Source organism: Schistocerca cancellata, chromosome 4 (assembly GCF_023864275.1).
Source record: "Schistocerca cancellata isolate TAMUIC-IGC-003103 chromosome 4, iqSchCanc2.1, whole genome shotgun sequence".
Lineage (NCBI taxonomy): Eukaryota > Metazoa > Arthropoda > Insecta > Orthoptera > Acrididae > Schistocerca > Schistocerca cancellata.
Window position 1 is genome coordinate 60544918 of NC_064629.1, and position 19149 is coordinate 60564066.

General features: G+C 35.0%; 1 protein-coding gene across 1 annotated transcript in view; it reads right to left on the reverse strand.

Moving 5' to 3' along the window:
- Positions 1-19149, reverse strand: part of LOC126184854 (protein piccolo-like) — a 173531-nt gene that overhangs the window by 41093 nt on the left and 113289 nt on the right. Inside the window, exons 4-5 of the mRNA XM_049927461.1 lie at positions 2592-2682; positions 249-374 (exon numbers count right to left, since the gene is read on the reverse strand). Coding sequence (XP_049783418.1) covers positions 249-374; positions 2592-2682 — 217 coding nt within the window. The remainder of the gene's footprint in view (positions 1-248; positions 375-2591; positions 2683-19149) is intronic.

Consider the following 19149-nt stretch of genomic DNA (forward strand, 5'->3'; position numbering starts at 1 on the left):
AAAGCAAATCTAGTGTGTTAACTGCTGCACCAACTTGATAAAGTACCCTAGATGGCAGCATGTACTATATTATTGAACAGAATTGAGGGAAAGGGATGAGTTTCTAAACCAATATTGTAATCATATAGGTTAACTGAAGAGTCAACATTTGCAGCACCTGCAAATATTTGAAATATTTTAGAGATAATTAAAAAGTCATTTTTTAATATCTGTGTACTGGTACAATATAAAAATGTATTACAACTAACCTTCTTTAATTGTGCCTAGGTAATCCACAACTCCCCCAGGATAAATTCTGGACACAAAAGCACCAAGTTCACCACCTGTATGAGGTATTTCCTTCCCACCCACAATTCTCATACCAAGACCATTACCTGTAAGAAACAATGATAAATTATGTTTGAGGTTGTCATGGTGATAAAGGACTTGAGATAAAGTTAATGAACACATGGAGGAATATTAATACTTATCTGTTAATCCTGCACAATAATGTTATATTGGTAGCATTCTAAAATGAGCAAAATGGTCTACAAACAGTTAACTACTCATTTTCTATTAATCTCCTACATGTCAGTTTGTGGACTCACTTTTGTGAAACTGTCGAATTACAAAATAACCCTGTTTTTATGTTATTACAATTCAAAAACTCATCTTAAAACTGCAGACATTGACCTGATGTTCCTAAAATTATTTTATTACTGTGTGATTAAATTTAAAAATGATATATAGAAGTTTAGACACTAGTGGTCATAGGGAACACGGTTCTTTTTTAGTGAATACTGCACCAAGCAAAATGATACTGTGCTGTCAAAATGGAACTAGGAACTTAACTTATCTCAGTCCCACCAATCTAGAGAGCATCAACAGCCAATAATACCTTAGAGTAATAAATAATGTGATTGAATCTACAAGAACAATAGTAAGAAAATTGAACATGAAAAATTTAGCATTCAACGGAATATTCAGGCAACTATTGTCTTAATGTTAAAGTCTAACTAATAAGAGCGATTATGTCAAGTGGAGCAACTGAATGGTAGAAGAGAAAGATACATGGAAGGGAATGCTGGAGTGAAAGCAGGATGGTGACTGGTGGTGAGAAGAACACTAATGCAGCAGAATTTGAATGTGGAATTAATAATCTCAGCTTTGTGCTGGCAGGAGAAGTCATGTGTTATACATATTGAAGTAGGAGGTGTAGGGTAAGAAGGTGATGACAGCAAGAAATATTGAGTGGGAGAGACACTGCATGAGAACAGCATGGTTGCAGATTCGTATATGTGTTACACTAAATTGAAATTTACCTGTTTGCAGTGAGGAGGAGGGGGAGAGACTGGATGAGTGGAAAAAGGAGGAGGGGAAAACCAGATGGTGTGGATTGTGAATCAGCCATTACAGTCAAGCAAGTTCAGATCAGTGGCAGCTCTGCCACTGGATGGTCAACCTTGAATGTGACTACAATTCCACATTGCTCGTGACATAAAAAACCTCCATACATGTTAAGGCTTTACCATTATGATGATGAAATGTTGTGATTATCTGGAAGACTCCATCATCTGTCTTCTTCCTTCACCTACAAGCCTTTCCATAGTATTCCCATCCTAGGAGACCAGCATAACTTCCAACCCATAATTTAATCCCTAGGACCATTCCAGAATCTCTTATGCATATTTATTACCTTCCTTGTCCCAACACATCTCACATGTAACCACCCTGTTTTATCTGGTTACTGAGTTCCTATTAAAATAACCATTGTCCTAATTTACCATTACCTAAAACCCACTGTCTGCAGTGTAGTTTCCTATATCAAGAATATCTATTACTTCCTTCATTACCTCTTCAATGTCTGTACTTGATATCAGTCTAGTTCCTCATTTGTCACCCTTTACATTGATTAATTATACAGTGTGGTCATAAACAGACTGAAAAGCTTGTAAGGATGTTGCAAGGGTAGGTTGTACTGAGAAATAATTATTAAGAAAAAATCCATTTCTGAGCTTATTAGCACTGAAGCTAACCTATCAAGCTGTTGCACACACAAATTCAAGCGACCGACCAGAGATGGAGCCACCAAACATGTTCTTTCTTTGGTATCCTAAAACCAAACAAGAGAGTGATACAAATATCGGAGGTAGTAATTTCAGAAGGTGATTCTCCTTTTTGTTTGGAGAATATTGATTGCAGGATGAACTACAAAACTGATAGATTTGGAGTCAAGATGAGAATTGGAACTAACTTTGAAGCACAACAACACATCTAAGGTCTTGTTATTCTTCAGTGATCTAGTAGGCTACGGAGGACTGTCAGAGTTGCCGATTGGGAAAAGGAAGCTTTACCTATTTTTATTGGATTTGTTGTTTGGCTTTGTAGATAACCACAATAATACAGAAAATATGAAAATGAAGTTGCCCTGTTAACTGTATGTAAAGTATAAAGTTGTTTTTATCACTAATAAGATAGCACTTAAAAACTAGCAGCTTTTCCCATTATTTTACTGTTATTAAACATGAGATAGTAATGCACTCTTACTCATTCACATTCTTACTCATTCACTATAAAACCTATAGAAAGGTATGTCATCATACTTTTCGTACCTCCAACTGATCTGTCTTTTGGGTCCCGAGTCAAGAGAAAGCGTTTGACTGGAAGCTCACAACTTACAGAAAGACTTTGGGGTTGTGATACCTGTAAAAGAAAACAATATACTTTGAAGTGATTTTTGAGCATGTTCAAGCAGTAAATTTTGTTCCTAACTTTCATACTTGATAATTATTTAAATAATTTTCTAATTATTAATTTACGACATTAAGCAGTGATTTATTTATGGATGTGTACTCCTTCTAGCAACACATACATATTTGAAAATATAGTACAGTTATTTGCTCTATTCATCCACCAATTTTAACCTCTTGTTGCAAGTTTTATCCATTAAAAATCCAGGAAGGAAATGTAGCTGTGTTGCTTGTTATAAAATAGGATGTGTTGCTGATATTTACTGACATCTTGTATTAAGCACAAGATGGTTTTCTCTATTTTGTGTCCTATCAAGTCAAAAGAGCTGTTGTACAGAAGAGACTCAGTGTCAGTAGCTACTACAAAATGGTGAGTCAGATAAACTTCAATCATAAATCTGGAATAGAAAGAAGATAGGGAGCAGAAAATGCATGTTATTAATGAGAATTAAAGAGGAAGTAGCAGAGAAGCATTACTGAAAATCATGAATATACAGACAACAACAATACCTGTAATGAAATAAATATTAGTATATTGATAATGAGGAAACTGATAAAATGCAGGCAACAACATATATCTAATGTATGTAATAGACTTTAGGAATGGTAAAAGTGATATACAGTAGGAACATTTGGAAATAGTGATGACTATTATGTAAACATAATTTGTACACTAGTACAAAACTCAAATGGCCTGGCTGGAATACAAACAAGATAAAGAGTTAAAATAGGCACTCACCATTTAGTTGAACAGTACACAGATACATAAAAATGTTGAACTTGTTAAGTTCAGCTTTATGCTGCTGTGTACCACTTGATGTCTCTATTACACAGTGATTAATATGCACACTGCTACAATAAAGCAATTAGCATTGTCAAAAGATGCTGCTGATGCAGATAAAGAGGAATTTTCCTCCAGAGACTTGGTATTTTGACTTCTGATTCCGAAACATACACTGTATGACAAAAGAACTAAAGCACCCAGAAGGGGAGGAGGAAACAAAATGAAATTCCATGGGTTGTGAAGGTATAAAATGCTATTTTAGTGATTATGGGATCAAGTTAAGTTTACAAAGGACTTGGCATAATGAGCCCACTTATCACTATGATGTTGCACCCTCTCTGGCCTGGATGCATGCACTGTCTTGGTTAGGAAGGGTATCATAAAGCCATCATATCTTCTCCTGAGGCAAGCTGGCCCACAATTGTTGAAACTGATTCTTCTATCCTGGATACTGGCAACGGAAAAAATTTGCTGTCTGAGCTGGTTCCACACATGTTCTGTTGGGGACAGATCTGGGGATCTTGCTCACCACAGGGGTACCTCCCCATCATGCTGAGAGCTCATAGAGATATGTGGCACATGTAGATGATCATTGTGGATTTGAAAAATGGCACCACAATACTGTCACATGCAAAGTAATGCGTGAGGACATGGGATTTCCATAACTTATTGTTTGTTATACCATCAGATTTCCCTCAAATGCTAACAGGAAGACTTGAAGTCATACCGAAAGGCTCCCCACTCCATTACATCAGTAGTAACATTACTGTGTCTCTCCAAAACACTGGAAGAATGGGGCCTCTTTCCAGATGATCACCATACTCAGCAATGATGATTCTCCAGGGTAGCTCAGTATCCCAGTCATTACTGAATACAAAGAACACCAGTCATCAGCAATCCATGCATCCCAGTCATAGCACCATTCCACATGCAGCTGTTTGTGTTGTGATGTTGATGGCAGCCTGCTCATGGGACAGGTGTTGCAAGGAGTCCATTACTTATTTTCAGATGGCAGGCACAGATGTCAAGGGCTTACCATGTGCTTGGTGCACATTGAGGTGAGCCTCCATTATTGTGGTCAGGAGCCGTTGACGAGAACCTTGATGTGAAGTATGCCTGCCCTCATGTTCCCATTCAATACGACATTGGGCTACTGTCATATCCAAATCTCCCACAAATTTAAATACTGCATTATCTGACTAGCTTGCCAAATGAAGACCCACAATCAGGCTCCTTTCAAACTCTGTCAGCTGCTAATAATGCTGCTTCACACAAATACACAGCATCTGCTTGTCCTTCACACCAATCACTCAACATCTGATGCTGTTCATGTCCCTTATATACCCTACCATGCCTGATAACAACACTTGATATGAACAACACTAACTTGCTCTGGTGACTTTGCTACCTGTCACAGGTAATTGCAACTCTAGTCATAAACATACCTAACAGTGGTGAGTATCTGAAGTTACATTGACAACTACCTATGCCATCTGGATGGATCACATTTTTGCAAGGCAGTGTATATAATTAAATAATTTCACTTACAAAGGAAATTTTGGTGCTACAAAAAATGGAAACACCATTTTCACAGTGCAAGAATTAGGGAAAATCCAAGAACTTGTTTCTAAAACTGAAAATTTTTGGTAAAGTACCAAAGGTTTTAGGCCTGTAGCCAGTTTGAAACCCACGTATCAGTATTAAGGGCCTAAAATGATAATATTTCCACAAAGTGAACAAAGACTGTTCCAGTGAAGTGTGATAGGATTATTATTGTTTTCTACATAAATAAATAATCTGGCAGACATGGTGGGCAGCAATCATAAGTAGTTTTCTGATGATGCTGTGGTGTATGGGAAGGTGTCAAAGTTGAGTGACTGTAGGAGGTTACAAGATGACTTAAGAAAAATTTCTAGTTGTTATGATGAATGGCTATCTCTAATGTGGAAAAAGGTAAGTCAATGTGGATTGGTAGGAAAAATAAACCTGTAATGTTGAGATACAGCATTAGTAGTGTCCTGCTTCCAATAGTCATGATGTTTAAATATCTGGGTATAACTTTGCATAGTGATATGAAATGGATAAGCATGTGAGGATCATTGTAGGAAAGATGAATGATCAACTTCAGTTTACTGGGAGAATTTTAGGAAAGAGTGTTTCATCTGTAAAGGAGACCACATATGGGACACTACTGTGAGCCATTCTTGAGTACTGATCAAGTGTTTGGGATCTGCACCAGCTAGGATTAAAGGAAGACATGATAGAAATTCAGAGGCAGGGAGCTAGATTTGTTAGCCACAGCATAACAGAGATGCTTTAGGAACTCAGATGGCAAGGAATGGAGAGAAGGCAGCATTTTTTTTTTTTTTTTTCGAGGGATACTATTGAGAAAATTTAGAGAACCGGCATTTGAAGCTGGCTGCAGAATGTCTCTACTGCCACCAACAAACATTCTGTATAAGGACCATGAATATAAGTTATGAGAAATTAAGGCTCATACAGAGGCATAAACATTGTAATTTTTTGCGTGCTCCATTTGGGAGTGGAACAAGAAAGAAAATGACTAATTGTGGTACAGGATACCCTCCTCCACACACCATACAGTGGCTTGTGGAGTACGTATGTGTATAGAGATGTGAAATGAATGAGGAATGTAGCTGTATTACAGATTTCCTACTAAATTAGAGTGATCTACAACATTAAATTTACCTCTTGATAAATGACGCTGTTACACATCACCTGGTTGTCATCTTTTTTGGCTATATGGATTTCTATTAAGTAATAAATAATTTTGCTATCAATTGCACTAAATTAAGCTGAGTGGTACTTGTTAAAAATTCTAAGGAATAATTTCTTCTTGGTATTTAAAAATAATTTAAATTAGATTGGTTTATCCATGTTAATGGTAACAGAGACCCATGGTTATGGGTTGAATTTGTAAAGAATTACAGCATCTGGCCACTTTCTGTGGCTGGCTAATGTATTTATTCAAGTAACATTTTGATTTTATTTCATAGATTTTTCCGGAGTAATAAATATTTATGCCCTTCACAGATATGCAGCTGGATTTCATCATCCCGATGACACAATATCAACTGGCTGCCATCTTCAGGGGAGAGTACAGGTACATAAAAAATGCCAGAACTGAGGTAACATCAGATATGCCATAATAATGAACAATCCTATGAATGAACAATCCTACGATGAGCAGTAGTTTTAGCAAGAAATTCAAGTAAATGAATGAAGTTCTGGATTTCATTTATGTTATTGATTGACTTAAACCTGAAAATTTACCTTTGAAAACATCTTTTCTACAAACCAGTGTGTGAAACCCATAGTAATTTCATGAAAACAAAGCACAGTCTACCTTGTTGGTCATTAATAATTCCTTGTTATCTCACAAGGATTCTTTAAAGTTCTTTTTTTATAATTCCATGTCAAAAATTGTGTAATTTGCAGAGACTATTAATATTTTATATTCACTCAAAAATGTCTGAGGACACCAGTTGAAGATGATCAGTATTGCATAGATGACTACGTTACTGTAACAATCTAGAATTTAGTTTAAGAATCACTGAAGAAAAGATCTCAGAAAATGTAATATTTCAGAATTACACAAAGTAAGTGTGAATGGCTTTACTGTAGTGTTCCTTAAATGTGATTAAATCTGCAAAAAGGAAACTTCAAAGAGATTTGTTGATCAAATAAAAACAACCTTTGGTGGCTAGCAGCTTTCTTTAGTCTTCAATGGTATGAAGCATTTTAATGTGGGAAACACACATCAACCATACCTGCACAAAATTGTCTCAAGTTATGTATTTAATGTGGAAACTGAGAAGCCTGGTGACAAAAGAATATTTATTTTGGACTCTTTCAGTCACATATAGAGTATGGACTGCTGATATGGGACACTCTGTTCACATCACTGTTCTAAAAATTCAGAAGAAAGTGATACGGGCAATGAGCAATTCTGGTAGATCAGAGCACTTCTGGCCACTGTTCATTCAGCTGAAAATATTAACAGTTATTAATCTTTATATTTACACCTCAGCATTGTATGCGAAAAACAATATAGCAGATTTTGAAATGAGGGAAAACGTTCACCACCATAATACCAGAGGCAAAACAAAATTAGACATACCTAGGCACAGGATGACAAGAACAGGGAATTCCCATATAATCAATAGTCTAAAAATATTTAATAAACTTCCAATTTATTCTTGGTTGGCTCAAATAGGTAGCTTCAGGAGCAAGCTACTAAACTGGGTTAATAATCAATCCTTTTTACAATATAACAGAATTTATGCATATAAAATCAATTGACATTAATTTTTAAGGATTTCATTATGTCATGTCACTGAATGTATTTATTTTATGTTATGGTGAATGTTATCATCTATGGGCACTATTTGCAATGTTCATTTAGCTTTAACGTACTATTCAAGGAAAATGTTATATATGATATCCATGTAAATTGCCTATTCCATCTCAGGTGGTCAATGGTGAATAAAGAATCTGAATCTAAAGCACCATAGCCATCACCACATGTCGTAGAATTATTAAAGTTCCACTCAATACAGTCTTAGATTATTCAAACTTTCTAATACAGTAGTTAATAATTTTATAGCTACATTATTTTTGTATCTTTTTAAAAACGTTTCGTCAGTGTTACTACCTACATCTAACATTTTCATCATGTGACCTAACATCAGAAACAGAAGTGTTTCAAGAAACCCATAGCAAGATGTAACTTGAAGTGGCGTTATTTTCCTATTCCTGTAGTGGTAAATATTGACCTATAATTTTATTGCCTATTGGAAAACTCAACTGGGAGCATTCCTCAAACTTTGGGTTACATTTTATTGTTTTTCCATTCATTGTTCTAATGCAGGATGGTTTCAGCATTCAAAAGTGTTTCACATGACCCCAAAACACAGTAGGTCAGAAAGACAGGCAATGTATGTAATATAGTTTTCATCTGCATGCCATAGTGATGACATGATAAGAAGATATTGCAATGTATAATACAGCAAAAAAGTAAAATATATACATATTTTTACAATGTATGTGTGGTTTATCTGTCTACAGACTGTCTACTGTCAGTGAATATTTTTTTATATTCTGGAGTTATTGTACAAAATGAAACAGTGCTTATTAGAAAGATTTCTTGTAAGATGTAATGTGATTCAAAAGTGACTTCCATTCTTCTGGTAAGATTAAGATCTAGGAACACTTTAATGGCTATATGACTATTTTGTGGTACAGTGATAATGTACATATTTACTCTGCATTAGTTTACCAATCTCTACTGAATAAGTAATTTCAAGTAGAAAAAAGATGTAAAATGTACAGAGCCAATAGCACAGTAAAATATAAAATAGAATTAAAAGACTAACACCTCAAGGTCACAAATTATCCTAAGGCCTTTTTTTACTTCTACATAAATTTATGCTATGAGTAGCACTTCTTCAGGAAAAAGTTCCAGATTAAGGCAGTGAAATGAACTGTACATGGTACACCTTCATACCTGTTGTAACTTTTAATATCTTCAATTGCATAATGTTGAGAGTTTCTATGAGAAGGAGCTGATATGCATAGGCTTATAGCATGTCCACACATAATAATTTGGTAAGCATTTTCTACTATTCAATCCTTTTGTCTTGTTTGGACAAATATTTAGAATAACAGGTGCAGAAGAGGAAACAAAATTAAAGTTGAGACATATAGCTTTTCAATCACAAGTAGTTTGCTTTTGTTCAAGTACTGTGAAAATCTTGAGATAGAATATTCTTATATTGACTGAAAACTTTCTAGGTTAGATCCTGTGATTAATATGTTACTATCACCAGGGTATTGAACAGATTTTTGGGTACTCATTTGTTCAATAAAGTCATCTACATAAATGATAAAGAGTAATGGGTCCAGTATCAAATCTGCAAGTATACAATGTTTTAGCAGTGACTAATCTTGAAGGAAAATTTAATTTCTGATTTTAGAATGAACACTGGACTTGTAATGAAGTTATACCTGCTGTTTTGTAGTAAGTCCATAACTAGTGGCATACAACACATCTTACATGTTAGCTTTCTATGTTCTGAAGCAAAATTTTATAATCAAGGGCCTCAAAGACCTCAAAAAGAAGTTTAATGGTTTTCTGTTTTTAAATTAGATGTAGGTTACTGACAACTTCATACCCCATACTTACATAAATATACTGATGGAAACTAATGTGTAAAAGCAAAAGCCTAATAGACATGTTCTGTCCATATTTACACTCAAGTATTAGCTATGGCATTCATTTTTAGGTGAGAAATGCACAAAATATGAACATTGTGTGAAAATATAGAAGAGAGCCCTAAGAATAATAATCATAAACAGTAACTAGGCCCATTATAAAGATTTGTTAAAAACATTGGTCATTTTAGCTATGTCATGTGAGTACATATGCCAATAAGTACCGCACATTAAAGTCAGATGTGATATTACTGAACATACAGCTCAGTCTTTGACCTTGGAAAATGAAAGAATAAAAATAAAAATAAAAACAACATTTTTGACCCAAGAATAAAATCCTGTAATATATTTTTGAGGAAATTAAAGAGATTACTGAAACAAACTTATTTTATATGGCAGTTGAACAATGGATTTTGTACAGAGAAGGACAATTTACATAATGCAGAGCCAGTGTTGGGTAAAAAAAGCAACATTAGTAAATAGTAACAAAACATCTCTTTCTAATGAGGGAACTCCCCATTACATCCCCATTTGGATTTAGTGGTACAATGATCCAGGACAGACTATCAAAAACTGAACACAGATCATGCATGAAAACAGCAAGAAGGTGTACTGAACTGTGAAAAAACAAGCAAAATAGAAACAGTGAATGGTCCAAGGTCAAGATGTGCAACATCAAATGAACTGCAAGAACGATGGCATTGCTGTTGTGTGGTCAGAGTGTTAGACCATAAAGTGGGAGATCTGTGTTTAAATCATCATAATGCCTCTTCTTAGTCTAGACAATTGTCATACTATATGCTGGTTATAGGATATGAGTCATGTGATAAGAATATATTATCGTCACAAGCAAATGTGATGAATAGCGAGGGCAGGTTAGATGCTGCATAGACATTTCACAGAAAAATAAACAAAAAGTAAAGAGGTGTGAACTATGTTACTACAAAGAAATTCAAGAATCAAAACTCCCAAAACAGAATACAAGGGTCATAATATGTGGTACCTGTGCAGAACAAATAGAAGGTATGTACATCTGGAGGTCCTTTCCTTATATTTCACAATTGCAGACTGATGTTACACCATGACACAGACACAAATTTGAATACAGCAAACAGACACATTAATGATGAGATGGACAGTTCATAATTCTGGAAAAAAGTCTAGCATGATGGAGATTTGAAGATGGATCTCCCCCTTCACAGTCCAACACCATGACCACAAATCCACAACACTGTGGTTCCTGTGATTTGATCGATGTAGTACACCTTGAGCTTGGACTGTTCACTGTTGTTCAGACACCTAACTTGAGAGACATTCCTGGCACCTTTCCTTTGTGAAGTGTAAGTGTTGTATCTTCACTACATCTGTGTACTCCAAGTGACTATGATGACTGAAGATAAAGTTTAATGTTGTTGTTGATGAGAATAATGATGATGACAGAGAGAATAATGACAGTTAACTCTTCTGCCACCACATATATCACTTCTCACAAAAAACAAGAGGGATGCAACTAAGCTTAACTCCCATATCCTCCAGAGGGATCATCATCAATGATGTCAAATGCCCCATTCTGTGAGATATTGTAAACAAGTTTGTAGTTTAGCCTAGGAAACTGCAACAGTGTTCGGTAATTGAGAGCTGTTTACAGGACCAGTTTGAGAATATTTTCCCACACAAGTTACATATCACTTCCTGTTAACCTCTGGTACCCCTCTCAGATTGTGACCACTAGTGTTACTTGGGCATTAAATGGTCCCTGCCTATATGGTTCTACTTCTTTTTCCCCAGCTGGCCAAATACTGATGATGAAAATGTCTACCTCTGCCATGATTTTAACTGGTTACCCTTGATTGTATGCACACAAAAGAAAAAATGTAAACATTCTAAAGAAAAATATATTAGATAATTTAAAGCTATAACATAGTATCTCAAGAGTGAATTATTGAGACATTGACGGTTCAGTATTTTTGTTAAGACAAGTATCTAAATTTGCATAAAATAGAATACTCTGAGAATCAAGTAAATCCACTGCTGTCAACAAAATAAAAATTCATTTAATAGGTGATACCAATAAACAAACAATTAGACAGTTATCTAGAATATTACACTGTTTTTTCAAGAAGTATTGTTTCCAGAAGAAACAAAAGTAGTTAACAAAGGAGGGGCCCAACAATTACACACCAGTCTCAATCTAGTTAACAAAGGATGGGCCCAACAGTTATACACCAGTCTCACCGATGTCCAATTTAACAAAAATGTATTGTTTTTGAGAAGAAAAGAGGAAAGAAAACTTGATCTAAAGACTTTCGTAATTGATCTTCAGTAACAGATACATTGAATATACAGTTTTAATAGTAAATAATAAAGTGGCGATGATGTGAATACACAAGAGAATTAATTAAATATTATCTTGAAACTAAGAAATGGCACATAACAATAAGAAATATACAAAAAATTAAGAATTTGGAACAAATTAAGAGGGAAGAACTTATCAAATGTACACTGACTTACAGAAAATGATTTAACTACAAGGGTGAAAAATATTGTAGCAGTATTACAGAATTGTAAAATGAAGAGCAACTCATGAAAAGAAAGATGAAACAGGACTGGAGGAAGTTAGCTTAATTTCATTCTTAGGAATCACAGGGCATAATGAACTTAATTGGAAGCAACACATTCACAACTGATTTCAAAATTTAACAGCTCTCTTCATTACAATATAATTTTCATAATATTTCTAGAAAATAAATTTCTTGCAATCTATGCCATTGTCATTTTTAGCCATGTAATATTGAATAAGTATCTTGAATAATTCTAATATTAGAAGTAAATACTTATATTTAAAGAAAATCAGTTAGGGGGATCCCAAGAAAGGGGTAGACTGAGGCATGCAGAAGTTGTTTTCAAAACCTTGATATTTTGATTTTTCCATTCTAGTATTTACACAAGAAAGTAATCTCATTGATAAAATATTTACCAGAATTAGAAACAAATACAAATATAATTGCTCTCAAAAATTAATAAGAACCAATTGTTATGCATACTGTATGTATTGAAAGTTCTTCAAATACATTGACTAAATACAATGAAAATTCCATGCATAAACATATGGAACATTTGCAATGAGAAAACTTTTCCACAGGTACTGGAACACTACTTAGTGCAAGAGGAATTTTACAGTGTAATGGATTATGTAACAAAGTGAAATAGTTTGCAAGAATAGATTTAATCCTTATCTTGATCTGATCCATATCCCTGAAGGTTCTCCTTCATGTAGGGATCTATGGAAAGCAATGTATCAGATTATGAATTTTGCAATATATAACTTCAGAAACATTAATTCACTTAGATGTACATGATAATTCTATAATTTTGGTGAGTGGCGTATGATATGTATATATCTGCAAGCTACGTAATCCAATGGGACCAGTGGAAAATAATATCATATCTTTGTGGGTCTTCTCACTACTTATGTTAATGTTCTACAGGTGAAAAGAGATAGTTTTCCAGCAGTTCGGACTATGCTGTTTGGTATAATTTAATATTATAATAAAAAAAGGAGCACCTTATTCTCTTTTTATTACTTTGATAGCCCCTTTCCTCAAGCTTCCTACTCCCTTTCCTACTCCCACTACAGTAGACACACACACACACACACACACACACACACACACACACACACACACACACACACAGAGTCACACACACACACACCTTCCCCCCACTGCTAACTTGTTATCCCTCACAGCAACCACTGCAACTGATTGCTGCTTCCATCAGATGCAACGACAGTTGGGTTTAATGCAAGAGACAATAGCTTTGTGTATGTGAGTTGTTGTGTGAGAGCTCTACTCCTGATGAAGGACATTGTCTGAAAGTTTAAATATTTCTGGTATTCTTTACATAGTGCTTGTCTGCGACAACTCTATGTGGTGAGTAGCATTATGCAAGTAAAATTCCCCTCAATAGGAGCAATGCAAACAGACTTGTCCCAACAGTTGTGATTACCAGACCCGTAACTGAGGATAAAATTAACACATTTCGTAATTTCCTTGCTGACAGAGACTGGTCTGGCCGTTGTAGTGTCAATGGACATTACACATCAAGTAATGCCAGCCAAAATAATATTTGATAGATTTTTTAATGCATTCTTGACCCTACTTAACCATAGTATTCCCATAAAGAAAATCAATATAATGGACAGCAGCCACAAATCCAGATCTCAAAACAGACAAATCAATAAGGAACGTCACTAACACAAGTACCCTAACCACAATGTACCATGCACTCTTTCACTCTGTACTTAACTACGGAATCATCTTCTGGGGCCAAAATTCTGAATCAATTAAGATATTCAAACTGCAAAAGAAGATAGTCAGAACAATTATGTTCAAAAAACAAAGAGACACTAGTAAACCATTATTTAAGAAACTAAATATTTTGCCCCTCCCATGCCAATACATACTAGAATTATTATTCTTTACCAAAAAATGTATCAACAAAATTAGCAAAAATATGGACTACCATGATTATGACACAAGATCAAAAACCTCTCTAAGAATACTTTCCCACTCAACAAAACTGTACAGTGATGGTGTCAAGTGCATGGGAATAAAATTATATAGTCATCTTCCAACTTTTATACAAGAAATCCAAGAAATAAATAAATTCAAACAGACAGTGAAATCTCTTTTAATAAAAGAATGCTTTTATACCATCCAGGAATATTTGGAATCAAAATTGTCTTAGTGCATGTTAATGTATCAAAGCTGAATGTTGTTAAGTCAGTTTTGTCACATCATGTAACAATTCTCTGTAAAGCTGTAACTTTAAGTAACATAATTTTGTAGGTAATGTAAAATAATCTTTCTTCTGTATTCTTGTTTACTATTTTAGACTCCTGTAAACTGTATATTTGTATTGACTTATCCCATATCAGTTGTACAAGCCATTGTACTGATTTGATCTATGGGACAAATAGTAAATAAATAAATAAATAAATAAATAAATATGGTACACTAAATAGCTGACAGATCTAAAGAAATAAGTTTTGTTACTGTACAACATTTACAATAGTATGAAGTGTGACTGTGCCAAATCAGCCTATGTGGAATGCAGGAATGAATACAAAAAAGCCATCCTGCAAGCCAAAAAAACCTACAATGCCAACAGCATACATAATTCCACCAATAAATGCAAAACCACTTGGAAAGTAATTAACAGTGCTGCCACAGATACTAAAAAAGACAAAATTAACATCTCACCACAAACACTCAATGAGTTTTTTCTTAATTCAGTGAAAGAAATAGGAGACGCAATTATCAAACCAAACATTAGTCCATCAGTGTTACTCTCCCAAAATTGGGGTAGACAGTCACTAAATACAAGCATGCTAACCTTCTCTGAAGTATCGCCTAGATATGTACAAGGGGTCATAAAACAACTGAAATCATCTGATAGCTTAGATATATATGGCATATCATGCAACCTGCTAAAAAAGGGTGTGATTGCATTCTGTACCCTTTAACCCATTGCATAAACAAGTGCTTACTTGGGGGATATTTTCCTGATGAGTTAAAACTGTCTAGGATCGTCCCAGTATACAAAAAGGGAGATAAAGACTCTCCATCTAGTTACAGGCCTATTTCAATAGTACCCGCATTCTCCAAGGTAATAGAATGCATCATGTACCAACAATTATCATCTCACTTTGAGAATCTTGGAATAATTAATGCTACACAATACAGGTTTAGGAAGAATCTGTCAACCATTGATGCAATCAACATGGTAGTCAGTTACATCCTCAAAGTTTTTGAGAACAAAGGCTTTGCTCAGGTCTCATTCTGTGACCTAAGCAAGGCCTTCGACTGTGTTGAGCACACGCCACTACTGGAGAAACTAAAATTCTACGGCATCAAAGGAAACAGTCTCAGACTATTAAAAGCTTATCTCAACAACCATAAACAGGTAGTTTGTGTTGGTAAGGAAATGTCAAACATAGAAGATGTTAATGTAGGTGTGCCTCAGGGATCTGTACTGGGGCCCTTCCTGTTTCTGATAATGATCAATGACCTCCCCTTGTTTATTAGATCCACCACTGTATTGTATGCAGATGATACGACTTTTCTTTGTAGCAGTAACAATCTTAATGATCTTAAAACTTGTGCCGAAAATACACTCACTCATGCAGCATATTGGTTCAGAGCAAATGGTTTCCTGCTAAATGAAAATAAAACTCAGCAGAAAATCTTCACTCTAAGAGACAAGCCACTATCTGATGACCCTAGTTCTGTTAAATTCCTGGGAGTTTATTTAGACGAAAAGTTATCCTGGGGCCAACATGTAAACTATATTAGTAGTAAGCTATCTAGAGTAATTTATTTATTAAGACAACTCAGAAATCATGTACCTGAAACATACATCACATCATCTTATTTTGCATTTTTCCAAAGTACAATATCCTATGGCATTATCCTGTGGGGTAACTGTAGTCATATACATGACATCCTATTATTGCAGAAGAAAGCCATTAGGATAATTACAAATTCTTCACATAAGGCTCACTGCAAACCCTTATTTACTAAACAAAAAATTATGACAGTAATAAACCTCTATATATACAATGTCTTAATCTTTACGAAGAAGAACCTACAAGATGTGAAACGTAGAGAAAATGTACATTGTTACAACACAAGAAGCATCAAACACATATACACGCGTTACCACAGACTATCAAAATCAATAAATAGCTATGAAGTCACAGGGCAGCTGCCACATGCTATACAGGATCTTCCTGAACATACATTCAAAGAAAGACTGCATGAATGGTTTATTGCCCACCAATTCTATGATATCAATGAATTCTTCAACTGTAAAATGCAGTAATCCAACAGATGACCCACTGTACATTTATTGTAATATAAGCTAAAATATTTCAGTAGTCAATACCTTATCACACTGTATTATAAGTTGTAACTTCATTTGATGTTGTCAATTGCTGTAATGGCCTAAAGACAATAAAATCTTTATTATTATTATTATTATGGTTTCCTTACTGTTGCAAAATAGTTTAGTTTCACATCTACAAGTTCATATGTTATACTATTTTTATATATAAAAAATTGTGTGTGGTAGAAGTAGTCTTATAAAATCTTAAATTTTCCTGTTACATTAATTTGGTATATGTAAGGCACTTCACAGCATCGTTAGGCTACTGTATTATTGTTACAGCATAATGCAATAAGGCAACTAAAATGAGCAGAATGAAAGAAGGGTAGGAAAACTAGCATTTAATGCCGTGTGCAGAATGAGGTCATTAAAGATGGAGAACAGATGAAAATTGGAAACAATGGGTAAAGAAAACTGGTGCATCCTATCAAAGAAAATTTATGAAAACAACAGAATGTCATTCCTCCCAAATACAAGTCTCCATACTACCACAAAACAAAAAGTGGAGGAAATGTTTTCATCTATATTTTACAAAGTTTACATTTGAGCTTTACAAGATATTATAGAATTATAGAAACAGTTTCAAGTTTCTAATTAATGCAATAGTGTCCTTAGTAGCCATTACCAACTCCTCCATATTCACAGAGAATGTTGATCATGGGCACATCTGGGTGACATGTACAATAGTTTTTCATTCATCACAGCAGTTACAAATGGGCAGGGCATTGGTCAGGTTGTGTATCTCCCATGGTTTATCCTTTCCTATGCAGTAGAGGGGAGATCCTCAAATGCTGAAGGACTGACTGAGATTATGGGTATCTTGTGCTGTCCATTTATAGTGTCAGACTGCAACGATGTCATCCATTGATAATTCATACTCTCTTCATTCCTACTGAGTTCTTTTGCTATACACTGAGGGGGACTTCAGGAATTCAGTCTATTCACATTGATGGTGGTGATGTCATTATGGATCAGAACCTCCATGTTCTCAGATAGATTTTTAAACTCACTGATGACAGATTACATTCACTGGAGTGGTGAAAATGCTGTGTGGCTAAGGACAGGCAGTCTCAAAGTTTGAGTGCATCATTAGCATTCCTGTAATAATGTTTATCATGTTATTTAGCTGTGACTCAACAAATACAGCACAAGCTCTGTTGAATGAGAGTAGCATGCAGTAATCTGCCATGGATTACACCAGTCCAAGACTAGAAGTTCTTAATGTTGATGCTAATGAAACTCTGTCATTCCAAAAAATTTATTTACAATACTACACTTTGTTCTGAATTTGGGAGCTATTCTTGACTAGGTATATCTGAGGATGAATATTCTGCCAAGTACAGATACCATATACTAGATGTTTTGAATTGTTATTGTATGTTAGCTCTTTGTTCATGAAATAAGTCCAGGTTTATCTATTGCCACTTTTATTATTGAGATTAAATGCACTTGTTTCTGTCTTGGCAGTGCTTCAATTAGCCTAAATTAGTGGAAGTACTTGCAGAAGACTGACAAATCTTGGCTCATGTAGTAATTTCAGACACCAGAATAACAGATTTAACTTCAAGTAGGATAGACTACATAATAGTTAGCAAATATGAACAAGATAGTAACCTAGACTTCCACTACTCTGATCATTATTGTTAGCAACTGATTACTAAACGTGGATCCTCCTGAAATGGAAAAAAATATTCAGCAGTAACAAAGTATAATCACTATGAATGTAATCACACTCAAAATTACACTAACTAGAAAGAATTTTGAGTGTCTACAAGTTAGAAGTCTCAAATAATAAATGGAATGAATTCTATTCAGTTCTGTTGAAGCATTTTGACTCTTATTAAAGTGTGGTCCTTGTCCAGGATGTGAAAGGGCTGTTTACTGGCCACTGTGTGAAACCCTGCCATGGGGTGTCATATGGATGCAGTATGGAGGGGAATGAGGTCAGCACATCACTCTCCCAACCATTTTTCAAACTTTACAGACTGTGGAGCCGCTACTACTCAGTCAAGTAGCTCCTCAATTGGTATCACAAGGCTGAGTGTACCTTGTACCAGTCCATCCACCAAAGAAAAATCCTCAGGAGTACCATGAATCGAAACTGGGTCCTCCGCATGGTAGCTATCTGTGCTCACCACTCAGCCACAGAGGTGACTTTGATTCTTGTTGTCCAATTAAAACAATATCAACCAAATAAAACATTTAAGAAGTATTTGTGGCTGGTTGCATTGTTTACCAACTGTCATTAATGGCTGCAGGTTTCACAAAATCCTACACGAATAAAATAACAATAACAACATATTTGACTCACTGGGGAAAAAAGTGTCAGGTTAGAACCACCACTTAGGTTAGTCAAGCTCAGGAAGAACATCCATCACCTCTGTGTAGTGTAAAAGTCATTTGGGTTATGCATTTTCATATACCAGTACCCAAAAATGTTACATATCGGAACTC